The 22,456-nt window shown below is 39.4% G+C and overlaps 1 protein-coding gene across 2 annotated transcripts in view; it reads right to left on the bottom strand.

The window, feature by feature from the left end:
• Positions 1-22,456, bottom strand: part of dcc (DCC netrin 1 receptor) — a 350,643-nt gene that overhangs the window by 70,302 nt on the left and 257,885 nt on the right. For both annotated transcript variants that reach the window (XM_085278885.1, XM_085278887.1), the window contains exons 15-21: positions 21,456-21,650; positions 18,237-18,332; positions 10,455-10,693; positions 8,177-8,315; positions 1,530-1,637; positions 501-695; positions 359-391 (exon numbers count right to left, since the gene is read on the bottom strand). In XM_085278885.1, coding sequence (XP_085135011.1) covers positions 359-391; positions 501-695; positions 1,530-1,637; positions 8,177-8,315; positions 10,455-10,693; positions 18,237-18,332; positions 21,456-21,650 — 1,005 coding nt within the window. The remainder of the gene's footprint in view (positions 1-358; positions 392-500; positions 696-1,529; positions 1,638-8,176; positions 8,316-10,454; positions 10,694-18,236; positions 18,333-21,455; positions 21,651-22,456) is intronic.

Here is a 22,456-nt window from a genome sequence, read left to right as displayed (position 1 = left end):
AGTGTAGAGTTTGTGTGTTCAGCTCTATATCTTTGAAGTCTGTGAATCGGGTTTTCAGTTCAACTGAATGTCATGCCACAATTTCAGGAGTATGTAACATTTTACAACTTGTTGCAAAGGCAGACAAAACTTAAATAAACTTGTGAGAGATGAAGATTAATCGTATTCAAAACATGATCTGAAGATCAAATAACACGAGTATAATTTTCAGATTGAACTCAAAATAAAAAATAACTGCTCACATGAAAGTTAAAATGACTGTTTACTGGAGATTGAGGATGATTCAGACCTTCAGACATGATTTGCCTTGAAGTCAGACAGTCTGATGAGAAACCACTTTGAAGATGAAAAAGCCTACCTTGATCGTTGGCCATCTTGTCTGGATGCTCCACTGAAAAAGCAACAGAGAGTGTGAGCTAATTTATAAAATATGAAACAAAGGAATACATTTACAGGTAAAGCAGGAACGGGTGTTCAGTCTCACACACACTCGGACGCACCTTTGGCTGTCCTGAAGTGGATGGCTTCGGATAGAGGGCCGACTCCTTTGGCATTTTTGGCTTGAATCCTGAAGTAGTAAACAGTGTCGAGGTTCAGATCCACAACCTGGTGGGTTAGTCGGTCGCCACTAATTGCCTCCATCACCCAGTCGTCTATTGGCATGTTCTTATCCAGAGTGTAATACAGAATGTAACCTGTCGAACGAGTTGTAATTATATGAGTAATAATATGTATTTTTAAAAATAGTCATCTTTTTAACCTATTAACATCTACTGGTGAACCACTTGGGTAGTTAGAGTTAGGTTACATTTTAGTTAAATTCTAAAAAAACATAGTTTGAGAAGATAGAAAGGTGTTATATAAAATCAAGCCTTTTGCATACGAAACAGTTCTTCTGTTATAATAGGCGGATGTGATCTGAACTGTAACTGGAACCAGGTCAACGGGACTAGAGGAATTTTTTTTTACAAGTGCGTCACTGAAAGGTGCTGCAAAATATGAATAATTATAGTGAAAAACCTGAGAACTACGATCTGATACCCAGAATGTTTGGGTACATGCCATTTAGAAGCAAATGTTAAAAACATTTAGGAAAAAACAAAACATTTAGGATGTAAAACAGAAACAAGTAGAGGGTTTAAAAATATGCGATCTGTGTGTCTGAGAGTAAGTCTGTGTTGTGCTGTTATGCCCGCAGGGAGCGTTTGATTCGTCCTCGGGGACGCTGCAGGAACAGCGGAGCTCGTTAAAACAGACGGGTTTACAGCCGAGCTGATCGCCCAGAGGAGGAGAGATGGAACAATGGAAGATATTGTGTTAGGTGTGTGCGTTTGGATACACAAAGCAGCTGGGTTCATGTAGTCCTGAAGAGTGTGTTGATGTTTTCGATCTACTTTCAGACTAAATGATAAACCTTAAGCTGAAAAAAATCATCAGAAACTTAACCCTCTCTTCAACTCTAATCAACAGTATGTGTTATTACAGAAAACTACAGCGGTACACCCGTGTGTTTATGTGCAAAGACCCACCTGTGATTCGCCCGTTGGCCTCCATAGGTGGTTGCCAGCTGATCAAAATGGCACGGGGTCGTCCTTCACGGCTTATAACTGTTAAATCTTTGGGAGCGGAGCTAGGAGCTGTCAACAAAACAGAAGCAGTTTGAGAGGTTACAGTGTCTTTGGCTACAGTGGCTACAACACAAATGAAACTGGGCATAGACAATCTGGGAAGGAGGCAGTTTTAAATGGAACAGATAGCACTTCATGATTTCTTTGTTACACACTCCACATTTCTTACTTACATGTAACAACTAAACCCTGCTCAAATGCAGAGTGTCACTGGAAAGACACGCAGAACCTTTACATGTTGAACTTTTAGGTCCCTTGTGGTGATGTCACTGGCTCTCTAGAAGAGCTTTTTGGCAAGAGAAGGCATTTGCAGTTTACTGGTGAGCATAGTAAAGTTATTAATGTAGTGTAGTCGGTTCATAGTGTCACATGATGTGAATTTATTCTCTGAATATAATAAAAATACATGACAATTTTCACCCCAACCTGTCACAGCAGATGGCTCCCCCTCCCTGAGCCTGGTTCTGATGGAGGTTTCTTCCTGTTAAAGGGAGTTTTTCCCTTCTCACTGTAACCAAGTACTTGGTCTTAAGAGGTCCTGTAACTGGTGGAGTTTTCTCTCTATTATTGTAGGGTCTGTACTTTACAATCTCAAGTCTCTAGACGTGGCTTTTGTTGTTAAGTGACGCTATATTAATTGAACTGAATTCATTAGTTTGCTGAATAAATGGGTAAATATTAAAACATTTTATTTCCTTTCAGACTTATTTTGTCCATTAGTCCAAAAGCTTATTGAAAAATACAACTGAATTTCTGTTGACAGAATCAATTGCTGGAGTAGAGCAGGGCGATATGACCAAAAATATTTATCACGATATACATTTGAAAATTTGCGATAACGATATAACTGACGATATAGTTCACACTAGACAAAATACTTTACAACTCCACAACTTTATTAGTGCATTAAAGTTATATAAAAAGTTAACAGTGTAAATGCAAATTCCTTGCTGACAGTTTAACCAAAAGGCATTTTCAGTGGAAACTGGCCGACAGATCCTCAGCATAACCACGTATAATATCCACAAAACTTAAAAAGAGGTTATACACACACAATACGGTAATATTATGTTGAAGCACAGTACGTATCACTCCGCGAGGCTCCTGCCTACGATAGCCGTAATGCTCCAACAATCCATCAAGCGGTGCGGGTTCGTAGCTTAGCAAAGTCGTACTGAAACATTTGACAGATTTTCGAGCGCCGTGTACATAAAATCTTTTCGAGGTCAGTAAACAAAACCAGAATTCATACATAAGGCACACGGGATTATAAGGGGACCTGTCGATTTTCAGAAAAATCAAAGGATTGATTTTAAGTGTGCCGTATTTTCCAAACAACACGGTAATAACGACGGCCCGCTAGCATGCTCTACCAAAAATAGTGCTTTGTTGTGTATCTGACGGACGAAAGCTAAACCAGTTCCACACCACTGAAGTTGCAGCATTTTTACAAACCAATTCTGGTTCATCTGTTTCATTCAATGATCCACTTTCGCCCTTCTCATTCTCCGCCATGCTTTTTCCACCGTATGAAAACAAAGGCACTGCACATGTGCGTTTTACCCGTATTCTATCACAACATTTCATTTTCTTATTGTTGCCCAACATTATACCGGTATTATCGTGAACAGTATGATATGGCCCAGCCCTATGCTGGAATTCTTCAAAGAATTTCCCTTTCCTAGCTGTTGTTTAATAATGTAAACTTGTTACTTTGGTCATTTGATTGGCACTTTATGTATTTGTATACTTGGTTGTTAAATGGATGGTTGGATCAGACAGTCATGCTGGATCAGACAGACACATACAGACGGCTTTTCCCTTTCACTGTTTAGTCTAAACATTTGCACAACGTCTGTCTGTGTGGGAAGTTCCAGAGTGGACAATAATCTATAATGAGCTCAGTTCAGCTGCTCTTTGGCTTTGTTGTGACTTTCTGCTGTGTTTGAACTTGAGGAAATTGTACAGAAGGTAATTTTCAACACTTTCCTGAACTGCCCTTTTGTGTTGCTTCTGTTGTGAAAATGTCAAGCGCTCGGCCTCACAAGAAAGACTCTGGCTTGTTGTCCTCCTCCAACCATCACCATGGAAACTAAGTGGCAGCCTATTAGATCTGTAGTGTGTGATGGCTGCGGGTGCTTCCTGAGTTACAGATGTGATTAAAGACGAGTTTTTAAGTTTCACACCAGGAAAGGACTCAAAGCTTGCCCCCCAGAGCTGGCTAATGAAACTGCTTGTTAAATCTGACAAGACGAGCTGGAGGAAATTACAAGTTCCTGCTGAGCCTGTTAGTGATGGTGACAACCTGTACTTATCATAAATATAGAGGAAAACCTTGAGAAAATACATTGTGAACACACCTGCTGGTTAAAGTAGTGGTTCCAGCACTCAAAGCAGATATAATTAAAACTATTTTCAATTTGTAGTCAATGATCCTGAATTGTTGACTATTGAAGATGATCACCATAATAAATGTCACCAAAATAACAATTTTAACTTAGAAACACAACAGGATTTAAATGTGACACCAAGGACTTCCAAATGACAGAGTTACTCTCAGACAATTATTGTCAGTGGGACCTGAAGGTCTTGAGCAGCTACACAGGTTGCTCAAGTGTTGTCACTGATATGATATGAGTGCTGTTGAGTTGGAGGTGAGTGATGCTTTTTTTTTAAAAACAAAAAACAAATGAAACCATTGAAGAATAAGAATATTAAGAGGATACTTCACAGGCCTTTGCAGGTAACAGATACAGCCTTTTTGTGTGGTTATTCTTTATATTACATATTAAGGATTTAAAACCAATATTCTCATGAAAGCTTTCTTTAGGTTACAAGCATATTAAGTAAAAATTTTAAAGCTAAAACCGAGTTAAAAAATACGCAATAGAAAATAATAGAAAATAATATGAATTTTGGATCATGGCTTTGATTGCAAATAGAAAGACCATCATTTTGGCTTTCATGGCATGCAGTTGTGACTCCTCACTCTCATTTAGAAATGAATGTTTAATCTACTGTTTTTATTTCTCAGTGTTTCCTTGCGAACAACTTAGGTTAAAAAGAACTGTCCAAAGACTCAAACTAGGTACAGTTCCCAGCCACAGGGCATCTGTCGGAAGAAGCTGGCCAAAACTAAAAGTGGAAAGAAAGTCGAAGAGGAACTTGAAACCAAACATCAGCCCTCCACCACCGCTGTGCTGCTATTGTTTTTCCCAGATGTAGCGATATACGTTATGGCCAAAAATCTGCACTGTGGTCTGTACTGTCCTTTAAAGTCTGATATGTAGTTCCTAGATTTTTTGCAACTTCTCTGAGGACATCATGGTGTGACCTTGACTTTTTAGGGACATCCACACCTGGCAAAATGCTCCATCCCATCAACTGCCAGAATAATTTGACTACCACAACCTGACTGCTCCTTAACCTCTTAATTCTTATAGGTTAGGGCCAACGGTGTACTTTGTTGAATTTTCTTTTTAACATGAATGTAGAGTCTCTTCTATTCTAAAATAATATAATCAGCATGAGTAATTTGTGCAAAAATGCTGAAGAAGAACACTAAAAACACACTCTGTATTTTGTTACCCTGTGTTTATACATGTGTAATAATAATAAAGTTGACTTTAATCCTAAAATGTTAAAGGAAAAAGCAGCAGATTAACCATAGCAGTGCTTTAGGTAGTGAGGTTATTTATTTATTTGTTCAAAACTATGAGTAATTCTTGTGGGCAGACATACTTTGTGTTTTGTTATGTTTTGTTTTTTATTTTGAAGGATTTGGGTGGTATTTTAGATTATCAGCTCCCAGGGGAGGCTGCAGCACTGAAAGCGCTGCAACACATCAAGATTTGTCAAAAGGCTAAATTCTTGTGTGGTACAGCAACCCAGCGAGCCGAGGAACATTATAAACCCTTGCTGGAATATTAGCTCAAAGCCATTTTGACTCTGCAGAGACCTCCATCACAACTAATCAAAAACAAGCTTCAGATTCCTAAAAATAATAGCTCATTAGAGAGAGAGAGAGGATTATTGTTGTTCTAAGGCAACACTGTCCAAACCAACAAATGCAGTCTAAGTAGCATACACCGTATGAAAGCTTAATCACCTATTCATTGCTCCACCAAGCAATCGATCACCCACATGCATTTTTTATTGACAAAAATCAAGTTCATTTTGAAAATGAAAACAAAACACACTGAAAAGACAACTTTGCCAGATATCTCAGATTTAACTGAAATGTGAAAGGTAACTGGGTTCAATTCACTGAATAAATGCTTGGAAAAAGATGGTAATTTCTTTATGAACACAGGTTGCAGACTGTCGGGAGTGCTCAGGAGATGATCCAGTATATAGTAGCATGATGCAAGCTAGGGTCATGCACACTGAGAGGCACAACCAAGTGCCTTTGAGCTCCAGACAGACAAGCAGCTGCTGGCTAACCAACCAGATAGGCTGACGGGCTGACAAGACTGCAGTTGTGACAGATGTGGCGATCCCAGCAGACAGAAAATTCAGGAAGATTCAATAATAGAATCAAATAAAATAAAATCCAACCATATCAGAGGTCACTGTCCAAAAGAGTTCAATCCTAGGAACAAGACACTGTGGAGAAGCCTCAAAGTTTCTCATTTTGGTTATGTTCACATCCATCCATTACATTGAACTTTTACTAGCATGGCATACTGAAATGGATGTAAGAGATGAAATATGAATGAATGAATATGAAACTATGCTTATGGCCTAGGAGAAGGTCAACTAACCCTACCCTTGAGTGGCTTGTTAATGACCCATTAGTTTCAAAGAGGTGGAAAAAAAATGCATTTTTAAAGCAAAATCCTCTCAATGCTTTTTATATCATTTATTTCAGGCAACTCCATGTGAGGACCACATACATGAGATGGTGCTAATAACAGTAATGCAATTATGACACAAGGAGCAAGATCTTCAGGTTCATCAAGGTTCATCCCCTGGTGTCCAAGTGTCTATAGCTTTTAAATACACCAATACCATTATGTGATACACTCTAATGTACAGAAATATTTCTCATATCTGCATTTCCTATTTTTCATAGTAAGACGGACACGTTATGAGCTGCAGTAAATGCAGTATTTACTTTGTTTTGCTTTTTAAAAAGTGGTCAGTATGTGTATTGTTGTGAAAATATGGTCAGTGTGTGCCTCCAGAGCCAGTGGATCACTGCAGGGACTGAGTGGGCTCAGTCCGTCTGCTCACTCTGAATGTCAATGTATTCCAACAGGCCCCAGGGAACCGGGGCCATAATGCCGTTCACGCTTAATTGGGTGACAAATCCGGCAAACATGATTGTAAACATCCTGAAAGGGATACCTTGACATTTTGATTTCTGTCTGCGGTTGGGTTTCATTGCTGCATTGCTGAGTTGTTGTGTTGTTGCGGGAGAGAGTGGAGTTTCTAGATGACTGTTCACTGAACCAAAACATCATTTCTATCCATAGTTAAACTTCTTATTAAAAGTAATTGCTGTTCAGGGAGGGGAAGAAAATAGAGTAATGCATCTCATTGTTTGGTGCACCCATGCTTCCTGAAGCTGCCCTTTTCCCTAAATGTTACTTTCAGTAGAAACTAAAGTTTCTGCACAATGAATGAATAAATGTCAGTCAAAGATTCACAATACATTCACAAAAAACAAATAAACAAATGATCCACCTCAAACCAGGGTTTTCACAGTTCCCATTCACTGTTTGTGTAATCAGCAGTGCAATCTGGCATCATAGCTACTCATTTAAGGCAATAAGATATACAGTTGGCTGCTTTTCATTTGCATTAAGTTGATTTAAATCAAGGACATCCAACAGTGCTCAGAGAAACAAAGCAACCTTTAATTTAAAGTCCCAGAAAATTATTTTCAAAATTATTTTTGATTTAAATCTAGTTCTGCACCCTGTTTCTTGATTTCTTAAAGTGCTTTGTGCCCCATGTATGTGAAAAGCACAATGTAAATAAATCTTCTACAGTAGCTTGAAACAAGTTGTGCAAATAAGGGCTGAAAGACTAATAAAATGCCTTTCGAATAAGTTCCAAGTTTACATAGGTAGTAGCTAATGATTGCATAGAAAAAAGGGAAGCTAAAAATATTTGCATATTTGCATGCATGAGAAAATATTTGCTGTATAAACTTACTGCCTTTCTCCAATCTCCAGTAAGGTTCAGTTCAAAGTGAGCTCTACCAACTTTCCCCTCTCATCCGACCAATAAGCAGCTTTCAGAAAGTGAGAAAGGATCTTCACAGAATGCAGATTTCTTGGTGTGGTAAAACTGTGGCCAAACTGTGCTCTGTCTCTATCTGGCACAGCTACAGTTTGTGCACTTGCAGTTGAATGTGAGGCACCTGTTGGTTGTCTGTGATGGGAATCGTTAGCGCTTCCCTGACTGCTATGTGGTTAAAGGGCCTGTTTGGGAGGTCTTGTGTTTGGGAAATAGGTTCAGAAACAGGTTCGGCTTAAAGTTAGAGTCAGACCTACTATGTTTATGAGATCCTAACAAAGGGCAGAAGCTGTGAGACTTACCTGCTTCATATGTCGTAGCATGCGCCGTCATACTCCAGGTGCTGGACTTGCGGCCTTTGGTGACCATAACAGCGAACTCGTACATGGTGTTTGGTTTGAGGCCAGTGACCGTGTGGCTGAGGGCCGTAGTGTCTGCAGACTGGACACATGACATTATTTGGAAGCTTAGATGGCTTTATGTTAAACTAAACAATACGAGAATAAAGCTGCTATTAAAAGATAAAATATACAGCAAATACAATCAACGGATAAAATTACAAAAAAAAAATAAAATCACATTTCTAACCCTAAACCCTATGCTGTGGGAGTGATCGTGCTGGGGCGCCTGGATCAACAATGCCAGGGCCAATTTTTTGTCCTATTCCAACCCTGAGGTCATTATTATTGAGGAGCTTAAAGGTTTAAACATAGAAATATAATACAGTTATTTACAGCCTTAGACTTTTATTAAAATTTGATAGTGTCTACTTCCCAAACTTTGATGTCTGATGACAGGGAAGAAGAAGCAAAGATGTTGCCACTTTCTCTTTGTCTACTCTTTATTAAGAACAATGGAGTCTGCCCTTGTATAGATTTCCTTTTTACAGTATTATGGGAGCACAGTTCAGATTATTTTTTCTAAGGTCTTTTTCACTCTTACAAGTTCTCAAGAGTTTGGTTTTCCAGGGAAACTCAGTAACCTAAAATCGAACAAGGATTTTTTTTTATCTTGCTTTCAGACCACCATTAATGATACAACCCTTGTGTTTTTACTACTTCACTGCAACAGTGCTGCCTAAAATTTTAAGTTCTTTCTGCCAACTGAGAGATTTTTTATGTCAATAGAAGCTTCAAAAGTGTAAAAAATTATTAATAAACTTTGGTTTGTAAGACGACTCCATTCTCCAAGAGGGGTGTGCATGATTATTCTTGGTGGTATTGAGCAGCAGCAACAGATGGGGCACTTGTAAAAATGTTAGTGAAGGAATGAGATGGAGATGAAAGGTATGAACTTTAATTCCTGTAAGCTGATAAATGAACAGCAGCAGGAGGTGGAGATGCAGTTGTGAGACTGCACATCCTGGAGAAATACTGATACGCTATATTTGAAATTAGGGTAAATAATAAATGTGTATACAACATCATTTCAATTTGTGACTGCAGCTAAAAGAGAGAAAGTGGCTAAAGACGTAATTGTTTCATTGTTTTTGTAAATTACATGCAAGACTTGAATTGTATGAACTCCAGAGTCACGTCCTAAACTGGGACAAACAAATCCAAACCCAAGTTAAGAAAAGTCCCATTATTAAAACTGAAATCCTTTCATTTCAAATATCTAACACAGCATCATTTGTCAGGTAAGGCTTTACATAATGAGTAGATGCTAAGGGAAGCAAAATGTCAAGATACTGTGAACTCCATGTTAAACCTCATGTCAAAATCTAAGTTTGGACCAACAAATTAAGTTATAAGACAAATCAAGAGTAAAGAGAAGTCCCAGAATTTTGAATAATTAGGAAGGCATTATTTAAGAGGTAATGTAAATCTAGTAAATCTAGACCAATAGATGGTAAGTTAAGCACAATGTTAAGATTGTTGAAATAACCCTAATCCAAGACAAGTAAGTCTTGTCCAATCTGAACTATAAGGATCGACAGGTTCCAAGTGAAGAATACAAAAGTCAGATCCATGCAATCAAGTCTCATGACAAAGTTTTCTGTCAAATCCTCAAAATTATCTCTCATGACCGCTGGCTCCTAAGTCAGGTCCTAAAGGCCCAAGTCAAACCCCCAAGGAAATACTGAAGGCAGCTAAGTATGCCCCATACAAATAGCTTTGAGCCTCATCATAACAGCTAAGTAATATACATTTTTTTTAAGTTCTAAGTTAAACCCAAGCTTTAAAAAAATTTATGTAATCTGTTTTGTTTATTTTGCAGGATTAGTTTAAAATACATGTCTTGCTAAAAGCTTATTTTGATTTTTAGTGGAAGCCACTATTTATTTGCACTTCACAGAGACAAGATAATAATCAGTCTGAAATTGAGATATACACAAATCCAAAACAAATTATTTTCTTGGTCCTACTGTTGATTCAACATTACTATGTGATACTAAAGATATTGACAATTAGATCATTTGCTTTTTTTATAGTTTAGGTTTTAGACTTTAATTAATCACTTATTCGCTCCAATCAAAATCAAAGGTTTTATTTCACTTTCAAAATAAAAGTCTGAGGGTAAAAGTCCTCAAATGTAATGTCAACACCCAGAGCATGGACATGAGAGTCTGTGATTTACCTTGTACTTTCCACTGGTGGAGTAGCTTGTCTTCCATTTGACGGAGTAGTAACGAACTTCCGATGACTTCTGGTTCTTGGTCATAGAGTTGTCGGCCCAGGAGACACGGACTGAATCCGAGGACAGAGCCACAGCTTGGACCCCCACTGGGGGGATCATGGGAGTGCTGGTGTCTGGCATGGGAGTGGGGTATTTATCAAAGAGGTGGAAGAGGTCATCCTCAGATGGGTCAATGGGGTCTTGGGGGGGGGGGGGGGGGGTTAGCGGTAACCAAGGCGTTTGGGAACATTTAATGAAATCATACAAAGCAATGGAAGTGCAATAATGACGTTTAGATATGGGAAACATGTTGAAGACAAATATATAATTACATAAATAATAAATAGATAAGATGACATGCAAGTTTGGAAGAGACATGCAGCAGGCAGCCATGTTTGTTGGAGAGGAAAAGGAAGAGTGGTGGATGAAGAAGTGAAAAAGAGGAGAAAAGGAGAGAAAAAAGACAAAGATTAAGGAGACAAAGACAGATTAAAGATGTTATTCTAAACAGCAAGTGGATCCACAGACCCACAAAGGGGTGGGGCCTACAGGACAAACCCATTTGGTGACCACAGTTACTATAATGGACAGAACCAATGGCCAGTGACACTTATTTTTTTAATTAAAGAAAGTGAGGAAAAACAGGCCTTATTAAAAGTATCTGTGTGAATGAAATCCAGCCATCCTGAGCCTTCTGCATATTTAAACAAATATAAACTCATTGATGTGGATCTGTGGTTCCAGAAAACCAGAGAGCTTACGCTACCTTCAGATGCTTTAAGATATCTTTCAGGAACATAAATTAAACACACTGTGTTTAAAAAATGTACCTGATTTTGATCAAATTTCTCCATTTTGTCAATCACTTATTTGTCATTAAATTACTGGGAATCTCTCCAAAATCAAGGAATCATTTGTGTGTGTGTGTGTGTGTGTGTGTGTGTGTGTGTGTGTGTGTTTGTCCTTTGCCTATGCGTACAACCAACAATCCCGTCTACATCAAACTTGGTAGGAACCCAGTTAAGTACATTGCTGAGTTTGAAGACATAATGGTCAGTGGTTTTAATGTAATTGCTAAAAAAACATTTAATAGCACTTCCAGCTACCCACTTGTGATATGTTTCGGGGAACACTAGTGAATTCTAGTCATGGCATCATCACCACAACTAAACCTACAAGAACACTTCTCACAATTTGCTACTCAATTCCTGGTGCTTCAAAGCAATGGACTACCGCAAGATTACATTTCAATTGGATTATTTTTAGCACTTCCATCAGTTAGCTGTGTTCCCCAGACTCAAGACGCTTGTATACTGTACCAGTATACAAAATACATGTGGATGTACTTCACTGAGGGTACACTCAGAGAAGCACATTTTCATTGACTGTATCCTCTTAGTTGTCCTCTTCAGGAAACTGTAGCATTATGTGTGTGTCCGCTTTCACAACAACGAATTTCTTATATGTGAGGCGTTTGGAGGACATTTACGGGGTTACACTCTCGCCGAACAGATACTCTTTCAGTAACTAAAGATAAGAAAAGTCAGTAGTGGAGCTGGAGATGCAGGCTGAATACCTCAGTGAATGTGACTTCTGAACCAGAAAAATGGAAGAGCACCTGAAGGCAGCAGGATGTGAAAAAAAGGCATTAACAGATGCTAACAGAGAGCTGGAACGAGCTGAGGTAAACACAATGAACTAAAGAGTGAATAAAAATAAAAGCAACTCTGCTGGTTTCAGCTCTGTGACCTCTGATCTACAGACCGTCAAACCTACTGAAAGCAGAAACACAGTGATGCAGATCGTTTAAAATACACACAAACACACCCACAGTAGAGTTAAGAGCGCTGTTTACTGATTCACTGCGAAGCCGTTGACACGAATTTGAACTGAAATTTTATTTTTAGTCTTTTTCATTTAATGAGCAAAACAGCCTGTAGGGCAGCTAAAAATGAGCATTTGTAATGCGGGAAAATCTCTGTGCAGTTTAGTACTGGCCAAAATGCTGATGACTGAGATCAGATATATGGAATATGGAAAAGTTAAAAGATGCCAAAAAAAATATAAGAACAACTTTATTGCTTATTTAAATGTTGCTTTACTTTACTGTGAAAATAGAGGGCAGCCAGCTCCAGCTGAGAGTGCTTTTCTTCTTCTCATTCTATTCCTCTACCTCTACCTTCTACCTCTAGAAAATAAGACGAGAGAAAGCTGATCTTTGTCTGTCCTTCTGCAGTATTTTTTTTCATGATTCGAACATCTTTTCACCGAGCACACTTACTGTCTGACACCCACACACACAGATTTTAGAAGTGTAACTCGAACAAACCCTTTTGAACTTTACATCTGCTCACACTGCACTGTCTCCTCGGGCTTCACATTAACAGTCCTCAAATTCCACCTACACTATCTGGACTTCGTGAGGGGTCAAACTGGGCTATAGATTTAAGCTGGCTACCACAAAACTACCTCCATTACTTATACTGACACACTGATCAGTAGTGATTCTACCGAATCCATGTATTTACAACCATATACCCAGCAGTGGTCTGGTTTTATGCATAAAGTCTTCTCTTGCAGCCACATTTAATGTAACAAGAACAAGAGTGCTTCAAATTATTAATTTAATGAAATTATTAAATATATGTGATACATAGAAGAATACTTATTATGCTCATTTCCAGACACATATTTGTATATTTCTGGACTCTATTATAGTAGCTGTGCATGAATCATGAAATAAATAACAGACACACACAGAAAAAGAGCAAAGTGTCTGCTACTGAAAGAAATAAGCCTTACAGTAAGATAAAAGTAGATCTCTTTGTAGAACAAACAAATCTCGAGCTTACATTTTCATATAACAGTGCAACAGATCGATATTTTTTATGCCACATAGCTACCATAAAAATGTTGTTTTTTAAAGAAAGAGCTGACAGGAAGTAGAGGATTTCTGGTACACAATTGGTATGCATCTGCAAGCCACACCTGCCTCCACCTCTGCTCCTCCTTTTGGTGCTATGTCTGACCTAGTCAATAACAATAACTGCTCTCCAGTCATCCAGCTTTCCACATAGAGCTGTGCCAACATAGAAAGGTCTCCAAAAGGAGCCAAATATAAGGTACGCTTACTAAATTTGCTTTTACAGTAATAACTTTTAAAGTGTGGCTTATGTTTCCAAATACCTTTTAGGGACTGGATTAGTAGATTTGTGATATGTGGATGTCACCAGTATAAAGACCAGCTTCTTTTAGTAAGGGAATACTGTTGACATTGAGAGTATTAAAAAAGTTCAGTTGGAAATTTTTTTTTCATATACATGGATATAGCTATAAAAATAATATTAAAGTTTTACATTTTGTTACAAATATTTGATGATAAAATTAAACAAGTTTAAAATATTTAGAAGTAATTCCTGTGAGACAGAAACTTCAAACTGTTCTAAACACTTGGTTTGACAGTTTTTGTCATGTCATTGAATAAGGACACCCTAATATGGTCATCTCAGGCAGCCCCACCCACCTGCTGCTAAAAGCCCTACATTCCTAAGAGATAGCCAATCAGAGGCAAGTAGACGAAAAGAGAGGAACAGGACTTAATTTCAGACAAAGGGTGAACTAAGGTGCAGCACCAAAGTCTTTATAAGACAAAGATAGATTATTTTGAACTGTAATTAATGCAGAGCTACTCTGGTAGAGTCCAAGAAACTGAGTTGGAAATATTGCAGAATGAAAAAAAGAAAGAACAAAACCCCCAGTAATATTATTTCAATTTGATGACAAGTCAAATAGCTTTACTGCATTATTACGGTTTACACCACTGGATGGTATCGCAGGTTGAAACTCTCTGTGCGAGTTCATATGAGGGTAGCATCAGCTGTGGGAGCTGACGCGGGCTCATCCTGTTGCATCTGCAGTGTAAACGAGAAAATCAACATTGACATCTGATGTGCAGCTGCAGGCCATGAGAGAGAGAGAGAGAGAGAGAGAGAGAGAGAGAGAGAGAGAGAGAGAGAGAAATTGATCGAGGAGGTGTTTGGAGCTGCGGGGCGAGCTGCACCAGGCGGTGTCGTGGTTAAACTGGTCGTCCAGCATCACAATAAAGCTCCAGTCAGGACAGAATACTGATGAGGATGAAGGACACGCCTCTTCCTCCACCCCCACTGCGCTCTTCTCTCTTTTCTCCTCCTTTCTCTCAAAAGTCCTCTTCTGTATTCTCACATTTCTTCATCCTTTCTAATCCCTCTTACCTTCCCTTACTGCTTTTCCTCCTTCCCTTCTCCTGCTCTAACTTTCTGTTCCTTCTTCACTTCTCTCTTCCCATTACGTTGTCCCTCGTGTATTTACTTCTTCCTTCCTCTCCATTCTTTTTTCTCCCACTATCCTCTTATCCATCCCATCATCTCTCTCGCTGTCTCCCTGTCTCTGCGGTCCTCCAGTCGTTGATTAAATGGTAGCATGGCGGTTGGTTAGGGATCAGTTCTGCAGTGTGCGGGCGGCGAGGACGAGGCAGTATATTAACGAGGATCCCGCCGTTAACGAGCCATTTTTTTAAAGCTCTCGTAAAAAAAAAGAGAGAGAAAGAAAAAGAAGAAGAAGCCTCTCCAGCAGGCTGCTGCCATGACAGGACACACAGACAATGTGTGTGTGCGGGTGTAGGTGTGTCTGTGTGTCACTGTTGACGACCTTGGCAGAACAGTAATGGGTTTAGTTTCTATCTCAGCCCTCAGGGTCTCGGCTTATCAACTCCTGACTGTCACATTGCAACGCCATGTTAGACTGTTTATCTGTAAAGAACTCCCCCTGTATCTGTGCATCGCTGAAGAGCTCCAGCTTTGTGTATGCATCAGTGCAAAATATATGCATATGTATATGTATCTCTACTCTGGATGTTTCTGTGAGATTCCAGAAAACTTCAGATAGGGCTACGAATCTCAGGAAATCTAAGTTTTTGTCTACAAATTTCTAGATTATTCCATTTCTGTCTACAAATCTGCAGGTCTTTAAAACTCAAGATGCATCTTAGGAGTTCTAGATTACAAGATGTGTCTCTGCACATCTCTAAAAAATGCTACATTCCTCCAGAAAACTCTGGAATCTCCCAGATACCAAGGGTTCCAGATGTTTCTACCTATATCCAGAGAACTCATAAAATTTGTAAAATTCTTTTTTTGTGTGTTTGAACTCTCTGGTTGACATTAGCATATCTACAAATCTCTAAAGAACCACAGGCATGTCTTCAAATCTGCTGAAAATCATATATGTATGATCCAAAGAACTCCAGATGTTTCTACGTGTCTCTAGAAAACTCACGGTGTCTATGCATTACTAACAAAACTCTGGATATTTCCTCAAACATGTAAAATAACCTCACATGGTTTTGAATCTTTATGAAGATCAACATGTCTCAGAAAGACTGTAAACATGTTGACAAATCTCAGAAACATCTGGAGTACATGTATCAATGCAACATTTCAATGTGTCTGTATTTCTATGAAACTCAAGATGTCTACATATCTTGAGACAGTATCCCCATTCAGGATGTCCTATAATCTCTAGAATACAGATATGTATTCTTGTCTAGATAACCATAGATTCCTTCAGACAACTGGAGACCTGTTGCATTTGTTGAAAATTTTAGCTATATATGTATGGAGAACTCCAAATGTGTCTACAGAAAACCTGGTCGTACCTATCTACATGTAAAGATCTTCAGGTACGATCAGTGCAGAATGCCAGTAAGTCTAACAATCTACAGAAAGCCTCTGGAAGTGCTGAAGTGTGTAGTACTACTTAGCCAACATATTCATAAATCAACATGCGTTGGTGTATCTCTATAGGAGTCCAGATGTGTTTACATATGCCAAGAGAACCTCCAGATGTACTTACAAATCTCTATGGATCTACAGATGTCCTCCACTCTCTCAGACACTCAGGTGTGTTTAGAAATGTCCAAAAAGCTCCACATGTGGAGATGCATTACTACAGAACTCCAGATGTTTTCAACAATATCTCTACAGCCGCAGGTGTTTATCAAATATCCATACATCTCCTTATGTGTTTCTCCACAAGACCAAATATGTTTGTGTAATTCAAAAGGTCTCTCGATGTGTTTACAAATACAGAACCCCAGGCGTGTTTACAGATCTCTGCAGAATTGCAGGTGTATCTATATTGCTATAAAAAAATTAACTTTTTATTGTACGTCTGCAGAACTACAGAGAGAAAAAGTATTGCTCACTGTAAACGTGACCACACCTGATCCTTTGTCGCTTCTTTTGGACTTTTATGCCCTTCTTGGTCATCTATTTTTCTGCCTCCATACTCTTTCCATGGGGTTTAATTAAAGTTGATGAAATGTCTCTCTATCCAGCGACCCTTTCTTCTGTTTTTCTCTGTATGAGATCCACATCTGACCCTTATCTCCCATCCACCGCCTCTCCCTTCCTCTCTTAAAGAAATCTAAATCAAAGACAACAAGTTAAAAATAACCTCGTTGTGAGTTTCCCCACAAAAACATCCAGCACTGAAGGTTAAGAAACTTTGGTGAGCCAAGTTTTCTCCACTGCTGGTTTTTCCTGTGACTATCATCACATCATGAGGGTAGAACCGTTTTATGAGAGTTATAAAGGATTTATGTCAGCTGCAGGCTGCTGGGCGTGCAGAGAAGGGCCAGCTGTTTAATTCATAAGATGAAACTTGGCTCTGAGTTGGATGTGTTTCATTTATCTCACTTCTGCAGCTCATCGTCTGCAGGGACAGCTAATGAGTCTCTCTCTCTTTCACACACTCACACATGGTATAAAGGCATGGGTATAAGCCATCAAACATTATATCAATCAATATATAAACAAATATAACTACAGTACATGTTAAACACACCAAAGGCTGTGGAGTTACATGTTAGCAGAGTCCTCGGCATTAATATTTCAGGACTTCACATCCAGATTGAAGCCTAATTATTAGAAAGTGCCTCTTCTAAATCAAAAATATAACTACACTGGTTTCACTAGCATCAGCTCAAACCTGCCTGGAAGAGAAATTGCAAACAAAACAGCAAAAAAATTTGATTAAAGCCATCTCTGTGTGCTTGCTTTAGCCCCTCCTTCAGTGTTTAAAAGCACAAAGCCAGATATATCAGCTTTTCAAAAAGTTTGATTTTCCCAGTCATGAGTTTGACTTGGATATTGATCAAGCTGCAGCCTCAAGCACTGAAAAATGAGGCCAGTGTGGAAGTGCCAAAACCTTCCACAGTTTCTCTAGTGGCCACTCGAATTGGCTCCAAAAGAGAGCGAAAGCAAACATGTTTACAACCTGATACAATCTTCATCTTACTCAACTGTTCAAACAGTAACTGGACTTAAACCTCTGCATGATTAGGTGTGTGTCCACTTTGATAGGTGGGCTATTACAGTAAGCAAAATATGACGTAAAAGTGTAAGTGTAATACTGTTATTATTTCTCAAGCTATTAATCCTACTTGCTCCTACAATGGCTGCTACCGCTACTTCCACTGAAGTTAATAATTTCAGCTACAACTACTAATGCTAAGGCTTAAAATGCCCAAAAAGCTACTAATACTGTTGGACACATACGCTCCATCTAGTGATACAGCTAATACTGCTAATATAAGCCTCATGTTATGCACTGGCATGTTATTATATTTTAATCAAATCTGATGCCTTAGTGCTCTGTAAACACAGATTACTAGGATTGTTATCGGCGCCTGGTGAGTCATCCTACCTGTCAGGGACCGAGTGACGGCGCTCTCGTACAGAGGGACTCCCTCCCCAGCATTATTGAAAGCCTTCAGGGAAATCACATAGTGCGAGCTTGGCTCTGAGGAGAAGAAAGACGGAGAGAGAGCGAGTCATTTTAAATGGCATCTGCCACAGTACATTATCATGTTAAGATGCAACTGATTGCTTGCTGTCTTCTATGTGTTTCAGCAGGGTCTACTTAAAGGAAGCATCATTAAAAGTAAGCAGGGAAAGGTCAAGACTAGTTTGACCAAAGTGACTCGACATGAACACAAGTCTTTAGCTAAACCCTGCTCAGTGACTGTAACTTTTCTGTAGTTTGACAGTAAACACAGAAAGCTGCACTTTTTCAAGAAGATGCAGGACTTGAAATCTGCCAATGTTACAGGATTTTTAAAAATGAGGTGTTAGAGGGGGACTGCCATGTTATCAGTTGGTATAACTCAAAAGCACAAGATTCAGTAATGAGGTGGGCCTAACCTAGAATACCTTAGATGCGCAGTCAGAAGTGTCCTACTGTTCACATGTGGTTTAAATGTCATAAACTGGCTTTAACTAGTTTAAGCAAAGAGTTTGTGGGACAGACGTGGTCCAAATGCCTCATCTGGTCCATATAAGGCAGGTGTGGCTGAACTAAAGAAGCAACAATCAAGGCCAAGTTGGTCATGTAGGTCAAACATTCCTTTCTATTTGGGCCACAAAGTCAACGGTGCAGCGGTGCATCTGCAAGCCAATTGGTAACCCACTTTATCATGTTTTTTGTGATGATTGATCCCTGACCTGTTTTATTTTGTGGGTTTTGCTTGTCATGCTTGCTCTCCAACGTTCCACATATGCACATGAAAGGCTGGAGAGCTCTCAGTAGAGAGTCCTGCTGCCAAATATAAATTGCTGCTGGCGTAAATATCAATCTCCCAGTGACAACAGTAGCTCTAACTAAATTATGTTTTATTGAGCTGAGTAGCAGAAGTAAAGAAAATCGTCTCACACATCCTTTGTTGTAAATTTTCAAAGGACTTACAGAATTGTAGGCAGTGGACCAAACCACCATGAGGAATATGAGGGGGATTCAGTTTTTAGAACTTTATTGTTTTGAAGTCATAACTAGCTGTCAGAGCTTCCACTACATATAATTGCATTTTTTTGATTATTTTGTTCTATTTTTCCCACATATTTTCTGCCCACAGTTCCACTGATGTGACAAATAATTTTGGCGGGGTTAGTGGCCAAGTCACAGCCACCCGCTTAGCCACACCCTTGCCGCAGACATCTGTAGTCATCATCATGCAGCGGCTCATCCTGCCACAGCCGGTCACGCGTGATGATGCTGCATGTTCTCACCATGTTGCGCCAAACCTTCGCAGCAGTTAGGCAAACACGGCGGCTCCGCTCCCCAGACGCATGAATTAATGATCGCTATGAATTATAAATACCGTGTACATATGTGCACTCACTCCCATGTGTGCATGCAACACAACGGCCCGATTTTATTTTTTCCATCACTCCTCCATTATGAGACCTGAGATGGGAATTCTCAGCCACATATAAAATTGCACCCTATTTGTTATTGTCTTCTTTGGCATGCAAATTGGTTGTTGCACTCACTGGGGAGGATGTTTTCTCTTTTTCGACCTTTCACAATTAGATTTCCACCTCAAGCAGCTTTCTTATTAAATTCTTTTAAATTATTGATCGTAATTAAATGGGGGGATTTCATCTTCATAATGAATTAATGGAAGAGGCAAACGCTGTGTGTCAATATTGGCACGCTGTCAGCAGGAGCAGCTGGATTTATGAAGGATGAACTTATTAAGTAGGTGCTGTTGATAAGCATGCTGGAAATGCCATGACATGATGAATTATTTTGGCGCTGATAAGAGGAAGGACAAGAAATGAAAAAAGGTTCTGACAGTGATGGAAACTATTGGTGATTAATATTCTGCTTATGACTGCAGGTGTTTCTGGCTATGAGGCCTGGTGTTGCATCAGGTGTCCTACAGCTCTGCCAGTTTGCCCTTTAGCCAGACACTAAGTAGATCCAGAATATCCTAAATTCACAGTAAGGCACCTAGCTCCTAAAGGATGAACACTTTGCTGAAATAAGTAAAATTCTGTCCACATTAGTTGTTTTACACAGTCTCAGTATCTAAATATCCAAAACTTTTCCCCCAAACTGTGATACTTTGTCCTAATGGGCTTTTTGTGTATGTGTATGTAAAATCACAGTCAAATAAGAGCCATTACATTAAGACGGTTCCCACTGGATGTAGATAATCTCATACTCTAAGATGTTCTCTTTGGAAGCAAGGTTGAATTTTAACAAACTTTGACTTTAGTAAAAGGGTGAATAGCCTATAAAAATGAGCAACTTGTGTCACAAGAGTGCCTCTACAGTATAAATAAGCCAAGCAGCCTCTCAGGATGAAATAAAAAAAAAAAACAACCATCTCCTTGGTGGTGGTTATCTTCTGGCTCGTTTTGATAAACACAGACTCCAATGTTAAAATGTCCAACTTTACAGCAGAAATTAACATGTATACAGCCTTTTACTGATAACAGTTTTGGTCTCTATGGATAATTTCAGCCTTCATAACAACTGCACAGGGATGAAGTTTTATATCACTCATCCATCTGGATACAGGAGTTAGGAACTTAGTGAGTCAATCAGACTCACTAAGTACAGTGGGAGTGGTGAGCTCCCTGTCTAACCAAAAACAGGAGAAAACAGTTGAGTACCCAGCACAGAGAGCTATAGACAGTCCAATCTGCTAGCCCACCCCTTACTAATCTGAGGCAGTGAAATGGACCTCTCAATCACCTCTGCAGTCCTGCTTTGAGGTGCAGACTGCCAAAGATGTTTGTGCTTCTGTTTTGGTTAGTAACAATTATACGCTTTTTGAATATTCATGATTTATCAGCATATGTTACCGTTTTGTTTCAGTACATTGAGCTGTAATGAAAATGCAGGAAAAATTATGTCGATCCATAAGAAATGGTGACCTGTTTTGGCCTCAAATATTAAACCTGTCCACTGCTTGCAGTAAATCAGACTTTGAAAGTACAGCTCTCAGTTGGAAGGTCTATTTTGTCTCCTTTTGTTGGCACTAGCTGGCGGGTAATGTAGGCTGAATGTGTCCTGGATGAAAATGGTATCCATTTTCTTTGCAAACTATAGGTGAAGTCACTCCAGCCACTTTCATACCTAGGTTTTCAATGGAGTAGTATCTCTGCTTGCTGTCCACTCTGACCGTCTCAGCGTAGGGACTGCCTACTCCATAGCCAATAATGTAACCCCTGACCAGGATGTTAGGGCTGAGCGGTGGAGTCCAGGACATGATGATGCTGTTGGGAAGCGGCCTGACGTGCAGGGAGCTCGGCTGGTCAGGCACCTGACTCTCTGCAAACAAACCAACAATAAAATGTCAGACACAAAGACGATGACAGCACTGTGGTTTGGGGACATCGGTACATCACTGACCTCTACCACCGCCAATAGTCTTAAAGCTAACCCTGTTAGTGCTCACAGAAGCAGGTACTTAGAGCAGCTGTGGGTAACAAATGCTAACCCTGTTACCCCTAAAAAGACCTGACACTTAGTATTATTCCTCGGGAACAGATTAGATGAGATTAGAGCACTCTCGGTCCTCGGGGGGAGATGCTTCATATCACTTTATTGAGTGATAATCCATCGAAATAAGATTTGTGTCTCCCTCTGTCCCGGCCCGGGAACACAGTTAGCATGGATGTGTTTGTTGTTTTTATCTCTGCAGCATCCTGCTGACCAGAACATCCTGGTGCTGAGCTGGTTATCGTTTTTTAAATTATTCTGCTAAGAGTTATAGGGTCGAAAATCCCCAGAGCTGCTAGCCAGTTTGTTTCTGCTGATTGTTTTTGCTTCTGTCTGTAGCCTCGTAATGGCTTTGTAACTCTCGATAACGTAGCTGTAGGCAGATATGAAGACAGTTTTAATGCTTATGAATATACAGTAACCATTATAACTGAGTTATCAGTTTATCTTTAAAGAGTACCTTTTATACTTATGTCCCATCAAAATATACATTCTGGGGCTGAAATGTGTCTCAGATAGTTGATAACCTGAGGGGATGCACCAAGACCCAGTATAAGATAACAGGGGTCATACAAAGCTGTTCTAGTACTTTAGTCCATGAATAAGAATATAGAACAGGAAATGAGGAGAACAGA

This window comes from Mchenga conophoros, linkage group LG7 (genome assembly GCF_057382185.1).
Source record: "Mchenga conophoros isolate Kocher_MC1m ecotype Shallow Benthic linkage group LG7, M_conophoros_male_GT1.1, whole genome shotgun sequence".
NCBI lineage: Eukaryota > Metazoa > Chordata > Actinopteri > Cichliformes > Cichlidae > Mchenga > Mchenga conophoros.
Note: the sequence above shows the minus strand (reverse complement) of the source record. Positions and strands in the feature narration are given on the sequence as shown.